We start from the raw sequence: 15,455 nt of genomic DNA, 5'->3' as shown, positions 1-15,455 counted from the left end.
CTGTGCCACCCCTGGCCCCGATGTCCCCAGTGTCCCTCCCATCCCTGATGTCCCACTGTCCCCTCATGTCCCCAGTGTCCCCCTCCCCCCCAGGGAGGAGGCCGGTGGGTTCCACATGCGCCTTTATCATAATAACATTAATTAATACCAAGGGTAACGAGGCGGAGCCGCCCCACGCCCACAATGCACTAAAACGGCACGTGCTGCGGGGACACGGGGACACCCCGGGGACACCCCGGGGGACGCGGCCCGGCGCTGATTGTCACTGCGTGGCCCCGCGTCCCCAGCGCCGCCGGGTCCCCTCTGTCCCCGCGCCTGTCCCCAAGGGGCCACCACTGCCCCCAGGGCGTCCGCGGGCCGTGTCCCTGTGTCACACCCCTGTCGTGTCCCCGCGTCACGTCGCCGTGTCCCCGCGGCGTCCTTCAGCGCCACGTCCCCCTGCCATCGCTCCGGGCCACCTCTCCGTGCCGCGTCCCCAGGCCATCGCGCCGCGTCCCGTCCTTACGCCACCTGTCACTCTTCAGCGCCGCGTCCCCGCGCCGCATCCCCGAGCCGTCCCAGTGCCACCTCTGCGCCGTCCCGCCGTGTCGCCTCCGTGCTGCGTCCCCGCGTTGTCCCTCTCCATGCCGCGTCCCCGTGCCACTCGCCATCGTCACATCCCCACGTGCCACCTCTGCGCCGTCTACGCCACGTCCCTGGGGCGTCCCCGGTGTCCCCGCGCCACGTCCTCCATGCCACCTCCGTGCCACATCCCCACGTCACATCCCCACGTGCAACATCCCCGTGCCACATCCTTGTGCCGTGTCCCCCGTGTCACGTCCCCGTGTCACATCCGCGCGTCACACCCCGCCGCGCGGCGCCCGCGTCACATCCCGGGCCGTGTCCCCGTGTCACGTCCCCGTGTCACGCCACGGCGTGCCGTGTCCCCCCGTCATGTCCCCACGTCACAGCCACGTGTCACAGCCGCGTGTCGTGTCACCGTGTGCCGCGTCCCTGGGCCATGTCCCCCCGTCACAGCCGCGTGTCACGCCACGGCGTGCCGCGTCCCCTCGCCACGTCCCCGTGCCACGGCCGCAGCACGCCGTGTCCCCGTGCCGTGTCCCCGCGTCGCAGCCCCGCGCTGTCCCTTGCCGGCACCCCACAGCCGGGTCCCGTCCCCATCTCTGTCCCCAGGCGCTGGGGTCGGGGACGGGGACGGTGGCACCCGTGGCGGGGAAACTGAGGCACGGGCGGGCCACCACGGCGGGGGGGTGGGCAGGGGCATCGCCCTGCGCCGGCGCAACGCCCCTTTGGGACGAGCAGAGCAGGAGGGGGACACAGCGGGACGTGCCGCGGCGCTCCAGGACGCGCCCGAGGAACGGGGCCGTACTGGGGAGGCGCCGGGGCGGCGGCGCGACGCCGCGACACGCCGGGGCTGTCAGCGCCCAGCGGGGCGCGCGGCGGCCGTCGGGGGCGCCACGGGGGGGGGGTGGTGCCCCGGGGGGGTGCCCCGGGTGCTACCTGGTGAAGAAGGGGAGGTGGTGCTGGCTGAGGCCACCGGCGGTGCGCGGGGACTCTGTCCTGGCCATGACGTCCTTGAACCAGGAGGCCACGTCCACCTCCAGCGTCTCGTAGCGCTTGATGAAGTTGTGCTCCTGCGGGGGAGGCGGCGTGAGCAGCGCGGGGACACGTGGGGACACGCGGGGACACGCGGGGGCGCCTGGCCCCGAGTCCCCGTCGCAGCATCGTGGGGACGGGGACACGTGGGGACAGAGAGCAGGACGTGGGGACAGGGACACAGGGATGGGGACACGGAGACAGGGGGACACACGTGGATAACATGGGGACATGGGACGCGGAGACACCAGGATGGGGACACGGACGTGGGGACACCAGGACGGGGGGGACAAGGATACAGGGACACACATGGCGACACCAGGATGGGGACAATGTTGGGGACAGGGATGCGGGGACACCAGGACGGGGACAAGGTGGGGACAGGGACATGGGGACACCAGGATGGGGACAACGTGCGGACAGGGATGTGGGGACACCAGGATGGGGACACGGATGTGGGGACATGGATGTGGGGACACCAGGACGGGGACAATGTTGGGGACAGGGACGTGGGGACACACATGGGCACCAGGACGGGGAAAACATGGGGACACCAGGATGGGGACAAGGCGGGGACAGGGACAACGTGGGGACAGGGACATGGGGAGACATGTGGATAATGTGGGGACACGGGATGTGGGGACAGGGACATGGGGACACACGTGGGCACCAGGACGCGGACAACGTGGGGACACCAGGACAGGGACAACGTGGGGGACAGGGATGTCGGGGCACCAGGATGGGGACAAGGCGGGGACAGGGACGTGGGGACACGGGGTGGGGACGACGCGGGGTCGCGGGCACCCACCAGTAACTTGTTGTACTTTGGTCTCTTCCTGTGGTCCTTGGTGAGGCTGGGGGAGAGGGAACAAGGTCAGCACCTCGGGGACCCGGGGGGGGGACAGCCAGGGGACGTGTCCCCAGCCCGGGGGGTGGCTCGTCACCCACCAGTCCCTGACGAAGGCCTGGAAGTCCCCGGAGAAGCCCATGGCGGGGGGCAGCAGCGGGGGGTCCTCCTGCAGCACCTTCGTCAGCACCTCGAAGTCCGTCTTGCAGTTCTGGTACGGGAACTGCCCCGTGGCCAGCTCCACCTGCGGGGACACCGCGGGGACGCTGCTGGCACCGGGGGGGACACGGCGGGGACATGGCAGGGGCGCAGGGGGATGCTGGGGACACAGCAGGGATGCGGTGGGACCCCAGCGGGGACAGTGGGGACGAGGTAGGGCGACAACGGGGACTGTAAGGGTGTCACAGCGGGACGTGGGCAGGACGTGGTGGCACCACCGCTTCATGGGAGGACTTGGGGGGGACACGGGGATGGGTTTGGGGACACGTTGGGGACATGGGGATGGGCTGGGGACATGTTGGGGACATGGGGACATGCTGGGGATGTGTTGGGGATGTGCTGGAGACGTTCCAGGGGCACAATGGGGACATGGGGACTTGTTGGGGACGCGCTAGGGGGACATGTTGGGGACACGGGGATGGGTTGGGGACACGTTGGGGACATGTTAGGGACATGAGCATGGGTTGGGGACACGTTGGGGACATGCTAGAGACATTCCAGGGACACGTTAGGGACATGGGGACGCATTGGGGACACGCTAGGGATACATTAGGGACACGGGGATGGGTTGGGGACACGGGGACATGTTGGGGACGCGCTGAGGACATGTTAGGGACACGGGGATGGGTTGGGGACGTGCTGGGGACACAGGGACACGTTGGGGGTGTGTTGTGGACGTGCCGGAGACATTCCAGGGACACGTTAGGGACGTGGGGACGCGTTGGGGACACGCTAGGGACACGTTAGGGATGTGAGGATAAGTTGGGGACACGCTGGGGACACGGGGATGGGTTGGGGACACGCTAGGGACACGCTGGGGACGCGTTGGGGACACTGGGATGGGTTCGGGACACGCTGGGGCCGCGGGGCCGCGCTGACCAGGGAGATGCCGAGGCTCCAGACGTCGGCGCGGATGTCGTAGTCGGGCTTGGTGGGGTCGGGGGGTCGATGCGCTCCGGCTGCACGGGGGGGGCAGGGGGCGGCTGTGGGTGCTGGGGGGGGCAGCACCCCCAAAACACCCCGGCACCACCCCCGGAACGCCCCCAAACAGCCCCCTGCACCCCCAAACAGCCCCCTGCGGCCCCCCAAAACGCCCCTCGGCACCCTCCCGGCACCCCAAAACACCCCCAAAAGACCCAGATCTCGGGGGCAGCCCCCCAGAGAGCCCCCCAGCACTGCCGCCACGGCTCCGCTCCCCACCGCCCAGCACCCCGGGGTGCTCTCCCCACACTCCCCCGGCAGCACCCTGGGGTGCTCCCCACCCCCCGGGGCAGCACCCTGGGGTGACCCCATGCCCCCCAGAGGCAGCACCTTGGGGTGCTCCCCACCCCCAGGCAGCACCCTGGGGTGCTCCCCACCCCAGGGGCAGCACCTTGGGGTGACCCCACCTCCCCAAGGCAGCACCTTGGGGTGCTCCCCACCCCCCCCGGGCAGCACCCTGGGGTGACCCCACCCCAAGGCAGCACCCTGGGGCGCTCCCACCCCCCCCAAAGCAGCACCTTGGGGTGCTCCCCACCCCAACGCAGCACCCTGGGATGCTCCCCCGCCCCCGGGCAGCACCCTGGGGTGCTCCGCACCCCAAGACAACACCTTGGGGTACTCCCCACCCCCAGAGGCAGCACCCTGGGGTGCTCCCACCTCCCCCAAAGCAGCACCCTGGGGTGCTCCCCACCCCCAGAGGCAGCACCTTGGGGTGCTCCCCACCCCCAGAGGCAGCACCCCGAGGTGCTCCCCATCCCCCGGGCAGCACCCTGGGGTGCTCCCCATCCCAACGGAGCACTGTGGGGTGATGACACCCCCAAGGCAGCACCCTGGGGTGCTCCCACCCCAAGGCAGCACCCTGGGGTGCTCCCGTCCCCCAAAGCAGCACCCTGGGGTGCTCCCCACCCCCGAGGCGCCCCCCACCCTCCCCCCCCGGCACCCCCGGGTGCTCACGGCCATGTAGGCGGCGCAGCCGGCGCTGCGGGTCTTGGCCTTGGAGTCGACGAGGCGGCCGCTGATGCCGAAGTCGCAGAGCTTGACCTGGCCCCGCTCGTCCAGGAGGATGTTGGAGGGCTTCACGTCGCGGTGGATGACGCCGTGCTTCTCCTTCAGGTAGAAGAGCGCCTTCACGATCTGCGGGGGGGACGCAAAGGGGCGGGGGTCAGCGGGGGTCCCTCGGGGCCGGGGGGGCGTTTCCCCGCGCCCCCGTCGCCCCCAACCCGGGTCCCCGCTCACCGCCACCGTCATCTTGCCCAGGATGCGCTCGGGGATGGGGCCCTGGATGCGCTTCTTGAGCTTCTCGGCGCAGGTGCCCATCAGCTCCATGGCGATGAAGACGTCGGTCTGGGGGGGGGGGTAAAAGGGGGGGGGTGCGCGTGGTGGTGAGGGAGGGGGGCTGGAGGCACCGGGAGGGGCGCTGGGGGCATTGGGGGGAGGGCTGGGGGCACTGGGAGGGGTCTGGGGGCACAGGGAAGGGCCGTGGTGGGGGGCAGGAGGGCTGGGGGCATGGGGGAGGGGGTCTGGGGGCACCGGGGGGGGGGCGTGGTGGTGGGGAGGGGGGCTGGGGGCAGAGGGAGGGGGCCTGGGGTATGGGGGGGGGGGTCTGGGGGCATGGGGGGAGGTTTGGGGGCACGCAGAGGGGACGTGGTGGTGGGGAGGGGGCTGGGGGCACAGGGAGAGGTCTGGGGGCATGGTGGGGCGGTTTGGGGGCACGTGGAGGGGACATGGTGGTGGGAAGGGGGTCTGGGGGCAGGGGGAGGGGGGATGTGGTGGTGGGGAGGGGAGCTGGGGTATGGGGGGGGTCTGGGGGCATGGGGGGGTCTGGGGGCGGGCCTGGGGGCACGGGGAGGGGGCTGGGGGCACGGGGAGGGGACGTGGTGGTGGGGAGGGGGTCTGGGGGGCACGGGGAGGGGGACTGGGGTATTGGGGGGGGTCTGGGGGCGGGGAGGGGGTCTGGGGGCACGGGGAGGGGCGCAGACGGGGACTGGGAGGGATGGGGGGAGGCAGGGAGGGGCTGCGGCACTGCCGGGGGGCAAGGGGGCAGCCAGGGAGGGGGTCCTGGGACCGACGGGGGACACGGGACGGGTCCTGGGACCCCCAGGGGGGGTGGGGGATGCGGGACGGGGTCCTGGCACCCCCGGGGGGGGGTCCTGGGGATGCCGAGCGCCCCTTGCGGTGACAGCGGACAGGAGGGGTGCGTCCCAGCGCCGCCACCCCCTCAGGGCCCCGGGGGCCGCATCCTGACCCGGGGAGGGGCGAGTCGGGGGGGTGAGGGGGTGAGGGGGGGTGTGTAAGGAATGGGGGGGCCCGGGGGGCTCACGTTGGTGATGAAGGTGCCGAAGCACTGCACGATGTAGGGGCAGTCGTGGCTCTTGAGCACCACGTCCAGGTCCATCAGGATGCGCTTGTTCTCCTCCCGGTTCCCCGAGCGCCGCATTTGCTGGGGGGGGGCGTAAGATGAATTTGGAGGGGGGGGGGGGACACGACGCACAGCCAGGGCCCGATCCTGCCCCCCCCCCGCCCCCCGGGGCCCCACCTTGACGGCGATGACGTGCCCCGTCTTGCGGAAGCGCATCTTCCAGACCTGCCCGCAGGTGCCGCTGCCGATCTCGCCCAGGTTCTCCAGGTCGTTGATCTCCGCCTGGTAGCGCTGGGGGGGGGCACAGGGGGGTCGGGGGGTCAGTGGGGCACGGGGGGTCGGGGGGGGCACCAAAGGGAACACGGAGGGGGTCAGGGGGATGGTCGGGGGGCATGGGGGGGGGGGCGGGGAGGGGGTGGGGGGGCAAGTGGGGGGGGGTCAGGGAGGGGGTCGGGGGGCAAGCAGGGGGTCGGCGGGGGCATGGGGGGGGGCACGGGGGGGCACAGGGGGAGGTCGGGGGGTTGGGGGGCACCGGGGAGTCAGGGGGGCACGGGGGGAACAGGGAGGGGGTTGGGGGGGGGGCATGGGGGGGAACAGGGGGGCCCTTCCCATGCCCCGAGGGTCCCCCCCCCGTGTCCCCGCACATCCCCCGGCCCTGAGTGTCCCCCCAGCATCCCCAAACACCCCCCATGCCCCCAAGTGTCCCCCATCCCTAACTGTCCCCCCGGGGTCCCCAAATCTCCCTCCCCGGGGTCCCCATGCGCCCCTCCCGTGCCCCCAATGCCCCCCCCCGTGACCCCGAGGCCCCCCCCATGCCCCCAATGTACCCCCAATGTCCCCCCAATGACCCCGAGCATCCCCCCCCGTGACCCCAAACACTCTCCCCCGTGCCCCCAATGTCCCCCCCATGACCCTGAGCGCCCCCCCTGTGACCCCGAGGGTCCCCCCAATGCCCCCAATGCCCCCCCGTGCCCCCAATGTCCCCCCCATGACCCCGAGGGTCCCCCTGTGCCCCCCCCGTGTCCCCAACGTCCCCCCAATGCCCCCCCGTGACCCCAAGGGTCCCCCCTGTGCCCCCCCGTGTCCCCAACGTCCCCCCCGTGCCCCCCCCATGCCCACCTGCCCCCCCACGGTGAGGTATCCCGTCTGCTTCATGATCTCCTGCAGCTTCTGGTCGATCTCGATGCTGGGGAGAGGGAGAGAGGCCGGGCGGCCAATCAGGAGGCAGCGAGGGAGAGCCCAGCCAATCGGCACAGAGGAAGGGAGCGCCCGGCCAATCGGCAGAGGGCGGGATGGCTGCCCAGCCAATCAGGAGCGAAGGGCCACCCAGCCAATCAGCATGGGGGGGGGGGGGGGGGTTGTTGGTGACCAACCCGCGCTCAGAGGGGTTGGCCAATCAGAACGCGGGCTTCTGGCCAATCAGAGCGCAGGGGATCGGGCTCTCTGGCCAATCGGCACGCACAGACTCCTGCCGGCCTGGCCAACCAGCACGCGTTGCTTTTGGTACGCCTGGCCAATCAGCGCATGGGAATCTGATGCCTGGCCAATCAGCACCCAGGGAACCTTATTCAGGATCCGCCCAATCAGCAGGCAGAGGCCACGTCTCCAGAACCCTATCAGCACGCGCCTCTCCTCCCTGCCTGACCAATCGGCACAGGGGGGTTCCGAGACGCCCAGCCAATCAACACAACTCTTCTGCCTGCCTAGCCAATCGGCAGCTACGCCTTTCTGCACAGCCGGCCAATCAGCACACGCCTCCTGCCTGGCCAATCAGCACACGCGATCCCCCTCTACTCTAGCCAATCGGCACACGCAATCCCCTTTCTTCTCTGGCCAATCAGCACACACATGCTCCTCTCTCCCACACCAATCATCACACACGATCCCCTTCTCCACTGGCCAATCAGCACACAGAGGCTCCTACCTCCCTGACCAATCAGCACACGCAATCCCCCTTCTGCTGTGACCAATCAGCACACAGAGCCTCCTACCTCCCTGACCAATCAGCACATGCAATCCCCTTCTCCTCTGACCAATCAGCAAACACGATCCCCTTCTCCTCTAGCCAATCAGCACACAGAGGCTCCTACCTCCCTAACCAACCACCACACACGATCCCACCGACCTCCAACCAACCAGCACGCCCGGTCTCCCTCCCCTCCAGCCAATCCCAGCGCACCAAACAACCGGCCAACCAGCACAGGCGCCAGCCCTCTGGGCCAATCAGCAGGCGGGATCCCGTGCCGGCTGAGCCAATGAGGTGCCGGGGGCCTTGGGGAGGCCCCAAGGGGGTTCTGGGGGTCCTGAGGGCCCCGGGGGGTCCCGGGGGGTCACCCACCTCTCCACGCTGCGGGGCACCAGGAAGGGCGGCTGGGGCAGCCCCAGCATGTTGCGGGGGCGCGAGGGGGCGGCGGGTGCTGGGCGCCCTCGGGGGCTGCGGCTCGGCCCCCGCCGTCGCTCACCAGCGGCAGCTGCAGAGCTGGGGGGGGGGACGGGGACGGGGGGGACAGAGAGAGAGAGAGAGAAGGTCAGAGCGCCCCCTCCCGAAAAACCCACGCCCCGCGGCCCTCCCGAAACAAAGCCCAAACGGCCTGAAAACGCCCCAAAAATGCTCCTGGAACAGCGCCCGAAACAGCCCGAAGTAGCCCCAATTACCCCCAAAAAACAGCCCCCCCCTCCAAAAAAACCCCCAAACCAGCCTCCCAAATCGCCTCCGAAAACCCCCAAAAAACCAGCCCCCCAAACCACCCCCAAAACCCCCCTAAATCATCCCAAAACCCACCCACAAAAAACCACCCCAATATCAGCCCCCCAAAACTACCCCAAAAACCACCCCCAAACACCCCAAAACCAGCCACCCCCCCAAAAAGAACAGCCCCCCCAAAGAAAACAAAACCCCCCAAAAATCACTCCCCAAAACCACCAAAATCACCCCCAAAACAGCCTCAAAATCAGCCCCAAAACCATCCCCCCAAAAAACCACCCGAAAACACCCCGAAACCAACCCCAAAAATCCCAACCCCAAAACCACCCCCACCCCCCGACCCATTTGGGGCCGTTCCTGACCCATTTTGGCCATTTCTGGCCCCGTTCGGGCTCCTCCCAACCATTTTTAGCATTCAGCCCCGTTTTGCCTGTTCCTGCCCAGTTTTGGCCATTTTCGCCCCATTTTACCCCAAATCCATTTTGCCAATTCCTGCCCACTTTTGGCCGTTTTCACCTCATTTTCCCTCACCCCCGTTTTCCCTCTTCCTTCCCCCGTTCCGGCCGGTTTTCCCCTATTTCACCTCACCCCCATTTTGTCTGTTCCCACCCCTTTTTGGCCACTTCCACCTCATTTCAGCTCGGCCCCATTTGTCCCGTTTTGATGCAGCCCCGTTTTACCCATTCCTGCCCCATTTTGCCCATTCCCGCCAAATTTGGGTTCAGCCCCATTTTTCCCCATTCTCCCCCCATTTGGGCTGAGCCCCACTTTACCCGTTCCTGCCCCTTTTGCCCATTCCCACCCCGTTTTACCTGTTCCTGCCCCATTTTACCCATTCCTGCCCCATTTTGCCCATTCCCACCGAATTTGGGTTCAGCCCCATTTTGCCCATTCCCACCCCATTTTAGCTCAGCCCCGTTTTACCCGTTCCTACCCCATTTTACCTGTTCCCACCAAATTTGGGTTCAGCCCTATTTTCCCCATTCTCCCCCCGTTTGGGCTGAACCCCACTTTACCCGTTCCTGCCCCGTTTTGCCTGTTTCTGCCCCTTTTGCCCATTCCCGCCAAATTTGGGCTCAGCCCCATTTTGCCCATTCCCACCCCATTTTGGCTCAGCCCCATTTTGCCCATTCCCACCCTGTTTTACCCATTCCTGCCCCATTTTCCCCATTCCCGCCAAATTTGGGTTCAGCCCCATTTTTCCCCATTCTTCCCCCATTTGGGCCAAGTCCCGCTTTACCCGTTCCTGCCCCATTTGGGCTCAGCCCCGTTTTACCTGTTTCTGCTCCTTTTGCCCATTCCCACCCCATTTTGCCCATTCCCACCAAATTTGGGCTCAGCACCATTTTTCCCCATTCTCCCCCCATTTGGGCCGAGCCCCATTTTACCTGTTCCTGCCCCATTTGGGCTCAGTCCCATTTTACCCGTTCCTGCCCCATTTTGCCCATTCCCACCGAATTTGGGCTCAGCCCCATTTTACCCATTCCTGCCCCATTTTACCCATTCCCATCAAATTTCGATTCAGCCCCATTTTTCCCCATTCTCCCCCCATTTGGGCCGAGCCCCATTTTACCTGTTCCTGCCCCATTTGGGCTCAGTCCCATTTTACCCGTTCCTGCCCCATTTTGCCCATTCCCACTGAATTTGGGCTCAGCCCCATTTTGCCCATTCCTACCCCATTTCACCCCTTCCTGCCCCATTTCACCCGCTCCCCCCTACCTACCCCTGCCCCCTTTTTGACCGTTCCCCCCCGCCCCCCCCGTTCCTGCCACAACCCTTCCCATCCCCCCCGGCCCCCGTTGGGGCCGGGATTTGCCCGATTTCGGCCGATCCCACCCCAATTTTTTTTTCTCGGCGCGGGCCCCGTCTCATGCCGTGCCGCGGCCGCATGCGCCGCCGGGCCGGGGCCACGCTGCATGCGACAGGCAGGGCAGCCACGCGGGGCGGGGGGGGGGGGGACACACGGGGAGGGGGTGGGACATTTGGGGACAAGGCGGGCGGGGGGGGGACATTCGGGGTCGGGGAGAAGCCGTCGGGGGGGGGGGGAAGCTCCGCAAACGGGGAGGGGGAAACTGAGGCACGGCCGGGGCTGGGAGCTCATCCTGCGTTGGGGGTGCCGGGGGGGTCCCCAAGCGAGGGGACGAGTGGGGGGTGTCAGCGGGTGGCGGGGGGTGGCGTTAGGTGGGGGGGTGCGGGGGGACCCCAAGCGGAGGCGAGACGTGGCGGTACCTGCTCGCTGGGACGGAGCGGGAGCGGGGCTTAGGGTGATGACGATAACTGGAGGGGGGGAAGGTGTGGGGGGGACAGAGGAAGGGGGGGAATAAAAAATAAAGAGGGGGGAAGGAAAAAAAAACAACAACGACAAAAAAAAAAAGAAAGAAAAGCACCATAAATCACAGCGGGAACGCACCTGGGAACGGGGGAAAAGAACCAGAACGAACTCAAACCGCGGGCGGGGGGGGACGGGACAGCGGGGGGGAAATGGGGGGGGCTGGGGGGTGAGGGGGGGCTGCCTGGTGCCTCCGCCCCCCCCCCCAGCCCGCAAAACGCCCCCCTTTTGGCCCCATTAAGTGCCGGGCGGTTGTGGTGTGCTACGGGGGGGGGCGGGGGGCATCCCCTCACCCCAAAATGTCCTACCCTGGGGGGGGGCACACCCAAACCCACCTCGTTTGTCCCCAATTTCCTCCTGCGCAGCCCTGCCTGCCCCCACAGAACCCCAATACTGCCCCGAATGGCCCCAAAACAGCCCCAAGTGCCCCCAAACTGGCCCCAAGCCCCCCAAATGTCCCTAAACCGGCCCCAAGCCCCCCAAAACGTCCCCAAACCCCCCCAAAACGTCCCCAAACCCCCCAAAATGTTCCTAAACCGGCCCCAAGCCCCCCAAAACGTCCCCAAACCCCCCCAAATGTCCCTAAACCGGCCCCAAGCCCCCCAAAACGTCCCCAAACCGGCCCCAAGCCCCCCAAAACGTCCCCAACCCCCCCAAATGTCCCTAAACCAGCCCCAAGCCCCCCAAAACGTCCCCAACCCCCCCAAATGTCCCTAAACCAGCCCCAAGCCCCCCAAAACGTCCCCAACCCCCCCCAAATGTCCCTAAACCAGCCCCAAGCCCCCCAAAACGTCCCCAAACCCCCCCAAATGTCCCTAAACAGGCCCCAAGCCCCCCCAAATGTCCCCAAACCAGCCCCAAGCCCCCCCAAATGTCCCCAAACCGGCCCCAAGCCCCCCAAAACGGCCTCACGACCCCCCCCCCAGCTACTTCTACCGTGTCCCCACTGCCCCTCGTTGTTCCCAAAACAGCCTCACCCCCCCCCAAACCCCTTCGTTTGGCTTCCACCCCCCCCCAGGACCCCACGACTCGGCCCTAAGCACCCCACAGAATTCCTAAAAGGGCCTCAAACACCCTCGCCGCCCCCCCAGCACAGCCCTAAAAGCCCCCAATAACCATAAAACAGCCTCAAACGCCCCCCCAAGCCCCTAAGAGGCCCAACCCCCCCCCAAACTCCTAAAACAGCTTCAAGTGTCCAAAACTCCCCCCGAGACCCCTAAAAATACCTCAACTGCCCCCATAATTGCCCCAAAGCCCCTCAGAAACCCCAAATCCCCCCCCCCCAAACTCCTAAAACAGCCTCAAATGCCCCCCAAATCCCCCAAAGTCCCAAAAATCCCCCCGAGACTCCTAAAAAGCCTTCAACTGCCCCCAAATCGACCCCCAAACCCCCCTCCAGTGGCCTCAACGCCCCCAAAACCCCCGAAGAGCCTCCAAAGGACCTCACGCCCCCCAAAAAATAAGCTCCAAAGGGCCTCGATCCCCCAAAGAGCCTCCAAAAGCCCCCCCCGAAAAAAGCCTCCAAAGAGGGCTTCAATTGCCCTCCTAAAACCCCTCCAAACGGCCTCCGCTCCCCCAAAACCCACCCCAAAGGGCCTCAGCCCCCACCCCCCAAAATACCCCAAAAGGCTTCAACCTCCCCAAAAACCCCCTCCAAAGAGTCTCAATCCCCCCCCCAAAAAAACCTCCAAAGGGCCTCAAACCCCCCCCAAAAGGGCCTCAAAACCCCCCAAAAGGGCCTCAAAGCCCCCCAAAAGGACCCCAACCCCCCCCCGAGAGCCTCAACCCCCCCAGGACCTCAAAACCCCCAAAAGGGCCTCAAAGCCCCCCCAGAGGACCTCAACCCCCCCCAAAAGACCTCAAGCCCCCCAAAAAGGGCCTCAACCCCCCCCCCCGAGGGCCTCAATCCCCCCCAAAAGTACCTCAAAACCCCCCAAAACGGGCCTCAAAACCCCCAAAAAGACCTCAACGCCCCCAAAAGGGCCTCAACCCCCCTAAAACGGGCCTCAAAACCCCTCCCAGAGGACCTCAACCCCCCCAAAAAGACCTCAACACCCCCAAAAAGGGCCTTAACCCCTCCCCCAAAAAGGGCCTTACCCCCCCCCAAAGGACCTCAACCCCCCCAGAGGGCCTCAACCCCCCCCAAAAGTACCTCAAAACCCCCCGAAAGGGCCTCAAGCCCCCCCAAAGGACCCCAACCCCCCAAAGGGCCTTAAACCCCCCCAGAACCTTAACCCCCCCCCCAAAAGCCCCCAACCCCCCCCAACCCTCTAACGAGACCCCCCCACCCCCCTTCATCCCCCCAACCCCCCTAAAACCCCTCACGGCCTCCCCCCCGCGGCCTCCCCCCCCCCCCATTTCCCCTCCTTCCTCCCTCCCCCCCCCCCCCCCAAGGCCGGGGGGGGCCTTACTGGGCCTGGCCCGGGCGGGGCTGATGTCGAGGTTGAGGTCGATCCTGCGGCGGGCCTCGCGGTTCTCCTGCTTCAGCTTGGCCTCCAGCCGCGACAGCTTCTGCTCCAGCGAGGACGCCGCCATCTTTTCCCCCCCCCCCCTCGTCAGCCGCCGCCGCCGCCGCCGCCGCGCAGCCAGAAGGCACAAACAGCGCTCTGCGCATGCGCCGCGCGGGCCGCGAAGCTCGGCGCCCCGCAAGGTTTTGCGGCCCCGCGCGGCCGCCGTACTCCTGCCAGCACTTCCCCCCCCTCCCCTCCCCTCCGCGCACACACACGGAGCAGGCCCGAGTGGCGTCGGGGAGGGGGGTGCGCATGCGCGGAGCTGGGTAGGGTACTGGCAGGGAGGGAGGGGGGTTTGGGGGGAGTGGCGCATGCGCAGTCACTGCCAGCCCCCCTTAACCCTCCCCAGCGCCCCCCGGTCACCCCCCCCACCAAAGCACCCGGGGACCCCTCAGCAGCCCGCTGTGCCCCCCCCAGAATTAATCCTAGCCCCAAATCCTCAGGGCTGCCCCCCAAAACCCCTTTAACACCCCCAAAAATCCCCTTTAACCCCCCCAAGCCCCTTTAACCCCCCCAAAATCCCCTTTAACCCCCCAAAATCCCCTTTAACCCCCCCAAAATCCCCTTTAACCCCCCCAATCCCCTTTAACCCCCCCAAAAATCTCCTTTAACCCCCCAAACCCCTTTAACACCCCCAAAAAAGACCTTTAACCCCCCCAAGCCCCCTTTAACCCCCCAAAATCTCCTTTAACCCCCCAAATCCCCTTTAACTCCCCCAATCCCCCTTTAACCCCCCCAAAAATCCCCTTTAACCCCCCCAAAAAAACCTTTAACCCCCAAGCCCCTTTAACCCCCCAAGCCCCCTTTAACCCCCAAGACCCCTTTTAACCCCCCAAAAAAACCCTTTAACCTCCCCAAAATCCCCTTTAATCCCCCCAAACCCTTTAACCCCCCAAAATCTCCTTTAACCCCCCAAATCCCCTTTAACCCCCCCAAAATCCCCTTTAACCCCCCAAAACCCCTTTAACCCCCCCAAAAACCCCTTTAACCCCCCCAAGCCCCCTTTAACCCCCCCAGACCCCTTTTAACCCCCCCAAAAAACTCATTTAACCCCCCAAAAACCCGTTTAACCCCCCAAAACCCCCTTGAACCCCCCCAAAATCCCCTTTAACCCCCCCCCAAAATCTCCTTTAACCCCCCCCCAAAAAAAAACCTTTAACCCCCAAGCCCCCTTTAACCCCCCCAAGCCCGCTTTAACCCCCCCAGACCCCTTTTAACCCCCCAAAAAACCCCTTTAACCCCCCCAAAATCTCCTTTAACCCCCCCCCAAAATCCCCTTTAACCCCCCAATCCCCTTTACCCCCCAAAAAAAAACCTTTAACCCCCAAAATCCCCTTTAAACCCCCGAGCCCCCTTTAACCCCCCAAAATCCCCTTTAAACCCCCGAGCCCCCTTTAACCCCCCCCCCAAACCCCCTTTTAACCCCCCCAGACCCCCCTTTAACCCCCCAAAATCCCCTTTAACCCCCCCCCCAAAATCCCCTTTAACCCCCCCCCCCAATCCCCCTCTTTAACCCCCCCCCAATCCCCTCTTTAACCCCCATTGCCCCCCCCAATCCTCCCTCTGCAGCCCCCAGCTGCGTTTTGCACCCCCCCACAGGGGCAGGCCCCCCCCCGCCCCCAACAACCCTCCCACCCCAATGACCCCCCCCAAAAGGGGGGTTCGGGGGGGGGGACAGACAATTTTTCCTCACCTCTTTTTTTTTTTTCCATTTTTATTTAAAAAAAAAAAACCCAAACAACCAAACAAGCCAGGCCCGGGGGGGGGGGGGGGGGGGGGGGGCACACAGACCCTAATGGGGGGGGGGGGCACAGGCAGACACCCCCCCACCCCCTTTCAGGTTTGGGGCCGTACCCCCCAATTTGGGGGGGGCAGGTTAAAACACATCCCCGGGCAGCGCCCCCCCCCCG

At 66.2% G+C, this 15,455-nt stretch overlaps 1 protein-coding gene across 1 annotated transcript; it reads right to left on the bottom strand.

The window, feature by feature from the left end:
- Positions 1–109: 109 nt before the first annotated feature.
- On the bottom strand, positions 110–13,634 carry MAP2K7 (mitogen-activated protein kinase kinase 7). Its single transcript, XM_066986583.1, is given in 14 exon segments — positions 110–1,634; positions 2,405–2,450; positions 2,545–2,687; positions 3,542–3,609; positions 3,612–3,621; positions 4,598–4,777; positions 4,880–4,987; positions 5,964–6,083; positions 6,180–6,293; positions 7,122–7,188; positions 8,341–8,404; positions 8,407–8,481; positions 10,936–10,983; positions 13,447–13,634. Coding segments are annotated over 14 exon segments (1,305 nt in total). The 5' UTR covers positions 13,571–13,634; the 3' UTR covers positions 110–1,496.
- Positions 13,635–15,455: the final 1,821 nt, after the last annotated feature.

The sequence above is a fragment of the Anser cygnoides genome, chromosome 34, assembly GCF_040182565.1.
Source record: "Anser cygnoides isolate HZ-2024a breed goose chromosome 34, Taihu_goose_T2T_genome, whole genome shotgun sequence".
In the NCBI taxonomy this organism is placed as follows: Eukaryota; Metazoa; Chordata; class Aves; order Anseriformes; family Anatidae; genus Anser; species Anser cygnoides.
This window is presented reverse-complemented; position numbering and strand designations above follow the sequence as displayed.